At 38.8% G+C, this 12291-nt stretch overlaps 1 protein-coding gene across 3 annotated transcripts; it reads right to left on the bottom strand.

Annotated features, from left to right (window-relative positions):
- Positions 1–1093: 1093 nt before the first annotated feature.
- Positions 1094–11322, bottom strand: unc45b (unc-45 myosin chaperone B). 3 transcript variants are annotated; one of them, XM_053236217.1, is made up of 20 exons: positions 11146–11169; positions 10341–10511; positions 10218–10254; positions 9933–10108; positions 9598–9687; positions 9330–9497; positions 8874–9039; positions 7933–8103; positions 7672–7843; positions 7267–7567; positions 6192–6286; positions 5925–6066; positions 5616–5756; positions 4809–4936; positions 4625–4691; positions 4417–4530; positions 4180–4295; positions 3977–4094; positions 3709–3864; positions 1094–3241 (listed from the first exon to the last, which is right to left on the bottom strand). In XM_053236217.1, exons 2-20 carry the CDS (start codon positions 10509–10511, stop codon positions 2978–2980), a joined length of 2793 nt encoding a protein of 930 aa, XP_053092192.1. In that variant the 5' UTR covers positions 11146–11169; the 3' UTR covers positions 1094–2977. The 3 variants fall into 3 exon arrangements, with proteins under 3 accessions (XP_053092192.1, XP_034162437.1, XP_026783811.2); XM_034306546.2 differs by lacking the exon at positions 11146–11169 and adding an exon at positions 10916–11110; XM_026928010.3 differs by lacking the exon at positions 11146–11169 and adding an exon at positions 11175–11322 and having other exon boundaries at positions 1095–3241.
- Between the last annotated feature and the right edge of the window lie 969 nt (positions 11323–12291).

The raw sequence follows: 12291 nt of genomic DNA, 5'->3' as shown, positions 1-12291 counted from the left end.
TTGTACTGAACTGTACTGTACTGAACTGTACTGTACTGTACTGATGTACTCTACTGTACTGAACTGTACTGAACTGAACTGCTATACTCTACTGAACTGTACTGTACTGAACTGTACTGATGTACTGTACTGAACTGAACTGTACTGAAGTACTCTATTGTACTGAACTGTACTGAACTGAACTGTACTGATGTACTGTACTGAACTGTACTGAACTGTACTGTACTGAACTGAACTGATATACTCTACTGAACTGTACTGAACTGAACTGTACTGAACTGAACTGCTATACTCTACTGAACTGTACTGAACTGAACTGTACTGATGTACTGTACTGAACTGAACTGTACTGAAGTACTCTATTGTACTGAACTGTACTGAACTGTACTGTACTGAACTGAACTGATATACTCTACTGAACTGTACTGAACTGAACTGTACTGATGTACTGTACTGAACTGAACTGTACTGAAGTACTCTATTGTACTGAACTGTACTGAACTGAACTGTACTGATGTACTGTACTGTACTGAACTGTACTGAACTGTACTGTACTGAACTGAACTGATATACTCTACTGAACTGTACTGAACTGAACTGTACTGAACTGAACTGCTATACTCTACTGAACTGTACTGAACTGAACTGTACTGATGTACTGTACTGAACTGAACTGTACTGAAGTACTCTATTGTACTGAACTGTACTGAACTGTACTGTACTGAACTGAACGGATATACTCTACTGAACTGTACTGAACTGAACTGTACTGATGTACTATACTGTACTGAACTGTACTGGCGTACTGTACTGTACTGAACTGTACTGTACTGAACTGAACTGATATACTCTACTGAACTGTACTGAAGTACTGTACTGAACTGTACTGAACTGAACTGAACTGAACTGATATACTCTACTGTACTGAACTGAACTGATATACTCTACTGAACTGTACTGAACTGTACTGAACTGAGCTGTACTGATGTACTGAACTGAACTGAACTGTACCGATCTGTACTGTACTGAACTGTACTGTACCAAACTGTACTGTACTGATGCAGTGAAAAAGATGCACAAATCACACTCGCTTTTTTTCAAAAATCTGTATAGTTTTTTAATAAACATATAAGTCAAATACATAGAACTTAGTGACTTAAAATAAAAAATAAACCAAATTAAAGCAGTTAAAACAGTGACCACAGAAAAACCCTAAAAATTCATGCATTATCGACATAATATTTCCTGTCAGAGGCTTCCTAATACTTCCACTTTCCCAGAAAGCAGAGCAGTCTCAGAGGCAGGGGCATGGCCTCAGGGGTGCCACAGGGTGGCAGCTGCTACCCTAGAAATAGGTCTAACTCTAACCCGAAAGCTCTATTACTCAATTAATGCAGACTTATATCTAGTAAAATAATATCTTTTGTAACTGAAAGCCAAATCCCTTATGGACAATATATAGTGACTATGAAGCCACTACAGTAATGTTATATGGCAAACTAAGGAGGAAATCAGATATTCTGCAAACATAACAATGGCCTATACATAACTAGGTGGTCACCACTTAAGACGGCTTTACGCTGTATGATTATTGGCCCAGTTCTACTGCCACAACCAAAAATCTCACATTGAAAAAGAATTCTTTGGTCTTATGTTGAGATATGCAGTCTTAAAACCCATAATGAGGCATATTCACCATCGGCAGATTTAGTGCCACTGTGAAGGAAAATACAACGCGAATAAGATAACGTGAAGTTCTGGCAGAATCAGTATGTTTGTCTAAAAGCTACCAATAAGATGACACAAAACTCACAGGACAGCTACAGATACACTAATGGACAGAAAATAATTCTTATTTCCTCAAGCTCAATTTAAAGAATGTTTCTGTTTATGCAACCCCATTTTTTCAGGAGCCCGATCACACTAAGCGATAACATAAGCAGAACACAGTAATTTTCTGTAATCACGGGTCTATCGTTAGAGGATCTTCATCATATAATCTGACATGGAGAACGCATTATCCCACAGTCTGCTATGGAATTTAACCAAGAATTTATTGGGATTGTCTCATGCAGTGTGACAATTTATAATCTTAAAAGACTGTTATAATCATACAGTAAAAAACCCGCTTTTTTGTGCCCCTGCCTTCCTCTTTGCCGCCCCATGTCTAAAAACCTATACATGCCACTGCTCAAAGGCACAAAGTCTGCCACTATTAATAATTACAAATCCCAATGAATCAATTTTCTTCCTGTCTTATTGTGTGAAAGGCTTGATATGTCTAGCTAAGACGGCTTTACGCTGTATGATTATTGGCCCAGTTCTACTGCCACAACCAAAAATCTCACATTGAAAAAGAATTCTTTGGTCTTATGTTGAGATATGCAGTCTTAAAACCCATAATGAGGCATATTCACCATCGGCAGATTTAGTGCCACTGTGAAGGAAAATACAACGCGAATAAGATAACGTGAAGTTCTGGCAGAATCAGTACGTTTGTCTAAAAGCTACCAATAAGATGACACAAAACTCACAGGACAGCTACAGATACACTAATGGACAGAAAATAATTCTTATTTCCTCAAGCTCAATTTAAAGAATGTTTCTGTTTATGCAACCCCATTTTTTCAGGAGCCCGATCACACTAAGCGATAACATAAGCAGAACACAGTAATTTTCTGTAATCACGGGTCTATCGTTAGAGGATCTTCATCATATAATCTGACATGGAGAACGCATTATCCCACAGTCTGCTATGGAATTTAACCAAGAATTTATTGGGATTGTCTCGTGCAGTGTGACAATTTATAATCTTAAAAGACTGTTATAATCATACAGTAAAAAACCCGCTTTTTTGTGCCCCTGCCTTCCTCTTTGCCGCCCCATGTCTAAAAACCTATACATGCCACTGCTCAAAGGCACAAAGTCTGCCACTATTAATAATTACAAATCCCAATGAATCAATTTTCTTCCTGTCTTATTGTGTGAAAGGCTTGATATGTCCAAGATCCATGGCTTTGGACAGGCATGCACGTGCTGCATCAATTCCCCCCTGTTTCTTGGGATTGTCCTCCATCTTGGCAACATAGGTAAGGATCTCCAGTATCTCAGTCCCCATTAGCTTCTTAGCCAACTCTGCATCAGCTTCCATCATGTTGAAGATAACCACAATGCCTCGGTGCTGGATTTGAGGATTGTCATGGATGCACAGCCTCTGGAGGATCTCAAGCCACTGATCAGTCTGCCATTTAAAGTTTAACAAAGAAGAAACAGAGCAGTGAATCATCAAGACTGTCACTGATGGATTAATGGCTTCTACCATTTAGACAATGGTTAACATTCCCATTTGTATGTTATTTTTTTCTTGCAATAAATTGCTCAGTTAAACAGTTAAGGTCTGTTTTGGACACCTTAAAGTTGTATCACAAATAATGCTTAGTATACATAATAGCTGCAGAAGAAGTGACTAGCACTATTCAACCCCTTTAATTCAAGTAATCAATTAAAAGGCTAATTAAAAAACTCAGTAAATAATATAACTTTGATAATGTTAAGTTGTCATTTCCAGCACAGTAAAATGAATAAAATGTAAAAATCAAGGATCCCCTGGCTATGTCTCATAGACCCCACTTTTCTAGATGACCTATTTTTACTGCCACCTATGTCACCCAAGCCCAAAGTCTGGTTTACATGGGTCATTGTACATACCACTTTGGTCAACTTGACACACAGCTTCTTCTCCGCTGCCGTGATCATGGCCAATCCACCAGCTGCTGCTATCTGTAGCTTTTCATCATCCTCACCACAAAGCAGTAGGAGGAGCTTCAGCTTGTCATTACCATCCTCCAGATACCTCTCCTGAACCTGGCAAGACAAGATTATACATCTTTCACTATTTTCTGAAGTGCCAGCACTTTAGACATCAGGTTAGATACAGGATCAATTCCTGTCTGTGCTACCAAATGTTCTTCCTCACCTGTTTACAGCACACAAGATTGCACATGCATTCTGTAGCAGCCTGTCTGATTTGCTCATGCTCCTCAAACATGTAGTTCTCAATCTCTGGAAGAGCCTTCTCCTTCAGGATTTTCATTCTGAGACAAGAACAAAAGCAGAACTGGTTATTTCAAACAAAGGTGAGGACAGGAATTTTGAGAATTTGTAATGTATAGTACTCACCGAAGCTTGTCATTTAGTGCAGCCAAATTAGTGAGACTCACTAACGACTCATAGTTCTGAATGCCGTCTCTTTCTGTGTTCAGCAGGGACACCAGTGGTCGTACAACTTCATATATCTGGGAGAAAGCAAGAGAAAAATAGTGAAAAGAAATGTCATTAAAGCCCAGGTACCTGTTTTGATTTACCATCAAGTCTTTCCACATTGCTATAGCAGTAAAAAGTGTAAGATGTTCTTACCCTCTCACCAGGGAAGGCAATCTCAGGGTTGGAGACGGCGGCAATCTTAGCCAGTGCATGGGAGGCCTTTATTTTCCCAGTGTCTGTTCCCTCAAGGGCCAAAGGAATCAGAGCCTGTGCCAAGTAAACCCAAAAGTCAAGAAACATGTTTGAACACAAGGTTTACTTAAGCAGCATTAGACCCAAGGTTAGATATTTCTTCTTTTACCTTTCCGCCACCTTGGGCAACAATTGTTCCACGATCTTTTGGATCATCAGCCAAAGCAAGGAACACCCTAATAATGGAAAAAGTAGTGAAATGTTGACTTGTGTTGCCTTAAGGAAGATGTGCTCCCATAGAGTATGTCAGATCATCTTGAACCACATGGACAAAGCAAAGTTTGAATCCTTACCTTGCAAGCATTTCCTTGGTTTGATCAGTCAAAATGGAACTGTCTGCTTTGACCATGACTGCAAGTGCTGATATCACTCCAGCTTTCAAGAGCTTTTTCACTCTACTCTCAATGAAGTCCTTCTTGTCCTGAGATTAAAATAGTATGTTTCAGTGTGCTGTTGCTCGAACCAAATAACACCTAAAGCTGCTTAAAGCTACAGTACATTATGTTGATGACATAACAGGACATCTGCATAGTGATCTGGGAAAACCTGTTGGATATCAGTGTCCGTGAATTCTGGCAGACAGCCAAAAGGACGAAAAATTGGGAAACATCATGTTGTGTAAGAAGCCAGTTTAATAAACTTGGTGGTTAAAAACACTTAGTCTCCCTAAACATGTCTAACTTAGCTTCATGTGATTTCTTCACACAGCGAATATCACACTTTGATCAATTTGCCATAGCGAAACAGTCATAAGTCTAATCAATTCAGATTGTAATCAGATACCGGCTGTCAAACTGTCTGGATTGCTCCTGTGCCCCATTTGGACTGTAACCTTCAAACGTATTTTTCTCCCTTTTCACCTTTGGGGGTAATCAGACTTTTAAATGCTAACACTTTATTTGTGGTTTAGATAAATGCACAAGAGAAACATTTCAGTTCAAGAAACCCTGTAGTTGTCAGAATATAAAGCCTAGTAGAAAATGTCAACATTTCACTAGGGGAATGGTTTTCCCAAGCCTCTGTGCAAACCTTATCAGATTCTATTTACGTAATTATCACAGCTACTTGGTCATTTTAAACCAGCATTGTGTGTTCATTACCTTTGGGTGCTGCTCAGGGACGTGCTGCTTGGAGAATTTGGCCAACTGCACCAACTCAGGGATGATCTCTTTCTTTTCATAACTGTTGGTGCAGTTCACCAGTGTACAGGCGACAGCATACAGGATGGTTTTATCTTTGGACTATAAGAAGAAATTAAAATCATTATTTCATTAGAATTTTTAGATATAACTGTGCACAATTCTGTCTAATGCATGAAGAAAAACACAGTGTTGAATCAGTTGTCTTACAAGTCATCTCATCTCTTCTATTTGAAATGAATACAGAAATTGTTTTTAGTCCTCTCCTACCTTGGCAAGCTCAAACATGGCTCTCATGGCTGGCTCGTCCTCAACAAAGTCATCTTTTACGTCAGCATCATTGGTCAGGTATGCTAAACCCTCAATCGCCCATTTTCTTGAGCGAACGTCAAGAGTGGGGTTACATAGCCATCTGAAATCAAGTGTTTGATAATATAGTTATTATTAAGCTTCAAAACATGCTTTATAAAAGCTCTAATACAAACATGTCTATCGCTGAATAATTACACTGACATTTCCTGAAAACAGGGCACTTACTTTCTGCACTGCTTGGCCAGTTTTTCAGTGGAGCCCTCAGCGAACTGTCTCATGCTATAATCATCACCTCCAGCTGAGCCCAGTTTACACAAACCCTGCAGAGAAAGAATACACAATTATATTTAGGGACCAAATGAACGTTATAATACGATTCAACACAGTGGGAGTACATTTATGCAGCATTTACTGGTCTAATGGATTGTATTCTGTGATTACATAAGCTATCATCTGTAGAAAATGAATGTGTTTGTATACAAATGGTGTCTATATAATCTACAGTTCAGGTTGCACATGAAGTTCTGTTGTATAATTATCAAGGAATAGACCATACATGCACTAAGTAAGGAATAACACTTGTGCCGGGAGGTGCTGTTATGGGAAAACAATCAACAACTGCATGGTGTGCTGTGGCCTGACATGAAGCAAATTTATCATTACCACCCCAAAGTTTTACAATGACAGCATGACCTGAAGTGTTTTATTCCTTGCATACTGCTTGTATGCCAGTGCTTTTTAATTTTAATTTATTAAAGACTGACATGACATTTGACGACTGACATTTTATCTGTTTATCGTTATGTTCAATTTTGTGGAATGTGCATGAAACGAATTCCTGTTATCAATTATGTTATAGCAGCTATGAACTGTCATTCCCTCACCAGCCTCTCTTTTTTTCTCTATAATAAGACACAGCTTATTAATAAAACACAGCTTATCATGTTGTAGTGTCAGAAAACTTAAAATTACAGCTGTTACAAAGTGTTACAAAGTGCTGACACTGGCCACTCCTTCCAAAAATTCTAAATAAATAGTCTCCCCGGAGAAAACTTCACGATATCACGCACCCTATTACACATTTAAAAAAAAAATCTATTTATGTGCAGCATCACCCATACAAGACCCTGTGTAAGTCATTACTATATAAATGATGATGTATTAGAAGGAGTGCATTAATATAAATCTTGCAGCTGAACTATTGTCAGAGCTGCTGACAATCCAAATTGAGCATAAATAGGTACAAATCCCAGATCTGACCAAAGATCATTTCAAACACTAGTTCAGAAAGCAGCTTTACCACAAGTGCTCTGATCTTGATCCTCTCATTATTGGTCTTCTTGTAGATGTCCTTAAGCAAAGACACACCATTAGTGATGATGAAGGAAGCTCTGCTCATTTTGGTGGAGGCGTGAATGAGAGCTTCTATGGCCACAAGCTGATCCACCTCTCGCTCAGACCCACACAGAGCGACCATCATTTCCATCACTCCCTGACGACCCACAAGCATGTTTCCCACTTCGTAGGGCCCCTGCATCAAGCCTGACAAAGCGTTCATGGCATGGATGTTTTTGTCCATGTCGTTGGGATCAAATTTGCTCCTGTAGACAGGAGACAAATGTTTATTTGGATAAGCAACATGAATAATATATATATATATATATATATACATGATGACAGCATTTTTACACTAGATTCAACTCACTTGATGTAATCATCACAGATATCTCTGTAGTTGTCCCTCTCAGGATCGCATCGCAGATCATCATAGAGCTTGTTAAGAAGCACACTGGCAATAAGCTGCGTATTCTCTGTCATGGGCAACTGATCGGGCAGCTCAGGCACCTGACCACACACCTTTAGAATCTTCTTCAGGCCTGGGTTGGAGAATTTACATAGCCATATTAAGACCAAGACATTACCATTCATTCATGTTATCCAGCTCACTCTATTATTTAGTACTAACCATGATCGACTGTAAACAGGGCCTTGGAGTGATCCGGATCTTTCTTGTCCTTTCTGGGCACATTTCTACTAAGCAGGTTAAGAGCCTGGTCTCGTCCATGTCCTGATACGTTCTTACTGACAATCATGTCCAGCAGTTTGAGCAGAATAGTCTTTAGATCCTTGTTTGAGTCTTTTGGAAAAAAATAAGAAAGTGGGAAATTCCCATTTTATTGATTATACTGTACCCAATAAAAGCACTGAGTATCAGGAAAACCACCAAATACCATCTTAGGGTAGACATTCAAAAAAAAAAAACCTGACATGGCATTTCATGAAACACTTCTTAGAATCAGGATTCTAATGAAATCATAGATCAGGAAAAAATAAAAACTAGTTATATTAAGTGAATAAATTAAATTTTATTGAATTAAAAGTTTATATGAAAAGTTATGATTGTTAAAAGTATAGCTACAGGCTGAGCTTTCCTTACAGTTCATAGAAAATGAAACAAAATCCAACCCATGCACCTTGCTTATTTGAATTTGCCTGTATTTTCCATGCAATCTGATTCTTTTTGTTTTTTAGTAAAGTAACTTTGATTTATGAAGAGCAAGATAGACTAATGGCCAGTCCATGGCAAAGATAATTGGTTGTGGTATCTTTACAAATGGTTGGCTATGGATATATTTTGATGTTTTAAATGTAGTTACTAAATAACAGTTGAAATGAAAAAGAAAGCTACATATTTCAGGTATTATCATTATCGGCGTATCTTTGGAATTTTTGTTCTGTCCAAATCCGTCATTGACAGTCATTTTTTAATTAGGCTGGAGTGGTGAGAGCGCCTAGGCCTAACCGCTAGTCCTCCAGGGTCCCATGATGGTTAAGTATAGTAATGAAATATAATTACTCAACTACTTAGAGCCACTACAAATAGTTAGAAGCAAATATTTCTCTTACCAAGCACAAGGGCCTCCTCTTTCCCATAAACCCTGTTGTCCGCCCCAGACAGGGAGTCATAAATGGCCTGGAATAAGTTGCAGGCTGCCAGAGCGATCTCCTCATTATCCATGGCCATAATACTACACAGCTTGTCAATTCCTACCATGTGGATGATGGCAGTGGCCTGTATTTACAAGAACACAACATGATTAGCCCAAAGGTCCTAGCTTATTATTCAATTATTCTTAAACTACATTGTTCAGTAGTACAGTACATTATTATGTATTTACAGTGACACTATTGAGAATGGTATATAATTATTTAGATATAAGTTTGGACCTGCTGATGGGCCCTTAAAAATTGGCACAAGAGATGTGCCAATTAAGATGTGATATTTCTTCTCATAAAGCTTATATCAATATTAAATATTAGGCATGTTTCCAGCATATTCACCCTGCCAATGCTGTCACTTACCCTGGCTCGGTGGCCTGTACACATTCCAGACAAGGTCCGGATGGCAGCCAGGATCATCTCAACATTCCCAGTCTCGATGAGCTGCACGAGCAGAGCCACTCCATTGTTCTGGAAGATTCTCTCCGAGCCAGCATCTTCTCGAGCCAGGACAATCAGGTTGTTAGCCGCCTGAAGTAGACCAACCATAAGGAGTTACAATTCATAGAAACAATTTCAAATAGTTATCAACAGGTGGCGGCATAAAGGACTGAGAAAAATGCTTTCCCACCTTTTCTTTCTTATCTTTATCTGCTTCATCACTCAGCAAGATGTCAAACATATTCTGCACTCTAGAGTCTGTGGAGAAGGTGGTCTTCAGCTGTGGGAGAAATTATTTCATTAAACCATCAAAAAAAAAAAAAGATTCTCAATATGTCATTCCAGAAAACACCCTGACCACCTTCAAGAAACCTTAGCCACCTCATGAGAAGTTTCTTATTGACTGCTTGGTTTGTTAAATGCATACAGAACAATATTTTTGTGGTGTGCATATTCCAATTAATGACATTTACTAAAAATGGCCAGTCTAGTTTCTACCAACTACAGCAAGTAGGGAAGTCTAACCTTTTGTTGGATCTGAGCTCCAAGTCTCCTGAGAGTCTCCAGAAAAGTTTTATTTTTAGGTTCCAGTGTTGCACATCTCTGGACATCTTTAAAGGCCATGTCCAGTTTCCCCAGTTTCTCTAAGGCTTGACATCTTCTGTAGAGAGCTTTGATGTCAGAAGCATCCACGTCTATGGCTGCAGCCACAAAATAAAATATAATGAAGACAAACAAGCTAAGAATCTTAGCATATTAACATTTTTTTGTAAACATGGTTGATGTATAGCTTAATTTAGGACCTTTTACCTTTGGAGGCATCTGAAGCAGCATTGGAATAATTTTCCTAAGATGTGAAACACAGGTTCAGATATCTAAAACAGGTCATATATTTATCTGCTGAAGAGTTGTCATTAGAATTTTGTCAAATACCTTCTTTAGGAAACAGGCAGCTCTGTTTCTGTAGATGACAGCCTGTGCATTTTTGTCCTTGCAGACTTTGATGGCTTTTGTGTAGCACTCGATGGCTTTGTCAATCTCTCCTGCCTGGAAGTGCTTGTTGCCTTCCTCTTTCAGCTGGACTGGGTCTCCCATCTCTCCCATCTGAATGCATTAAGACAGGTTTATATGGTATATATTTCTGTGATCTTCAATACATCCCATAAATACTAGAAAGAGTCTATGTGAGTAAAAAGTGAATTCAGCCTTGTTACTATATAAATGACTGAGAAAATCCAGGAACATTCCTGGATAATTTAAAGATATAGGTTTTACCCTTGAAATACAAAAAATAATATAATGTAAATGTGTAAATGTGAAGACCTTCCATTCTTTAAACCATATAAAATAGTACCAATCACATGTACTGCATAAATTATGTACATGTCTATAAAAATTGCATAAGCATGTATTAAAAACTTTTCATTCAAACCTGCCAGTTCAACAAAAATACTAAAGTATATAAATAAATCACATAAAATATGCTATGTTTCAGTGACAGTACTTACCTTTTGCTTCCGTTTCTCAAATCTTTTTAGCAAATGGCCAGACAGCCTGTTATCTCAAACTTTAAATGCCCTACCCTCACACCATATTTGGGCAAAACTTTGGCCTCCTGGGAGGCTTTACCATCACATGAGCTTATAGCACAGACTGCATTGTCTATTATCCTAAAGATAAGCTATCACCCTATTCTCCATTCCACCTCTACAGATAGAACAAATAAAAACAAACCAACCTGCGAAATACATCAGTTTAGCCACATACCGTTACGTTTTTGGTGTCTGTAGTTTCCTGTAGTCAAAGTCAAATCAGCAATGGCTGACCATGTGCTTGCTTGCAGCACTCTTTAGGCGTTTTTACTCTTAGAGCAACAGACCTCCAAGTGGCATTTATATTTATCTCTATGTGACGTGATACACAACCGGGATGGAGGCCTAAACCACCCCCTCAATGGGGGAGACCTCCACAAACGCCACCCAACCCACTTGTTGAGAAACATCAGCTTTGAAAGTGGAGCACTGCTTGTATTTATTCTCGAGTACTTAATCAATTAGACCAGAAGATAATCATGATATTGTCATAATGAATATTTGGAAAGGGAAACATGGATGCCAGTCCACCCCCATTGAGTAAGAATTGGACCGTCCCAGATATAGTCTATTTAGGGTTTAGGTGTGACAGCTGAGCAATCAGGAGCACATGTTACTACCCCTTCGGTGGCAGGGGTGAGAAGGGTGGGGGGCTACGGCCCCTGACAGCTGGGACAGTCTAGTAGTTTCTCTAACTTGTGAGATCTCACAGGAAGGAAGACGTTCAAGTGGGGGAAGGTGCTGATACCTGCAAGAGTGCAGTCCGCAACGTTCTGGAACAATCCTGACGATCTTGTCAATTGCAGCAGATATGTTTACACATCATGAATTTTAAGTTTAATCCGCTGTCACTGGGCTCCCCAGAAACATTTCCAGTGTATTTCTCAGCTGTCTGCTCAGCTGATTGTATCTGTTAGAAGTTCAAAGAGGAGCAACTCTGCCAAATACTGAAACATTCTCCTTTTCCATCATTCCCCCAGTTTATTTGTGCACTGCTGCAGAAACAATACATCACCATGTTGCTCTAGTGTTGCATAAGATTTGGAGTTCTGTTATGATACAATATTTTTTCCCTGGACTCTTTTCCCTCTCAAACCCCTACATACATCCTACAGTAGCAGCTTTTTCAACATATCATTGCTTGATGGAAGTTTAGTTCAGTAAAATATACAGTAGATTATTACATATTTACAAGAATTGTCTTTACAGACAGGGACAAATAAATCTGATATAATCAATCAGAGTCAATCAGATGTGTCTTAAAGTAAAATTACTGAGCATCTTCAAAAGAA

Source organism: Pangasianodon hypophthalmus, chromosome 8 (genome assembly GCF_027358585.1).
Source record: "Pangasianodon hypophthalmus isolate fPanHyp1 chromosome 8, fPanHyp1.pri, whole genome shotgun sequence".
In the NCBI taxonomy this organism is placed as follows: domain Eukaryota; kingdom Metazoa; phylum Chordata; class Actinopteri; order Siluriformes; family Pangasiidae; genus Pangasianodon; species Pangasianodon hypophthalmus.
This window is presented reverse-complemented; position numbering and strand designations above follow the sequence as displayed.

What these genes read in the sequence shown, in the direction of transcription:
- unc45b (XM_026928010.3), bottom strand. Translation starts at nt 10,511, where the DNA reads ATGGGAGAGATGGGAGACCCAGTCCAGCTGAAAGAGGAAGGCAACAAG. An exon ending in GTACAGGCCACCGAGCCAGG is followed by an intron (nt 9,040 to 9,329) that starts GTAAGTGACAGC and finishes TTGTAAATACAG; the next exon opens with GCCACTGCCATCATCCACAT. An exon ending in TTGCCTTCCCTGGTGAGAGG is followed by an intron (nt 4,296 to 4,416) that starts GTAAGAACATCT and finishes GCTTTCTCCCAG; the next exon opens with ATATATGAAGTTGTACGACC.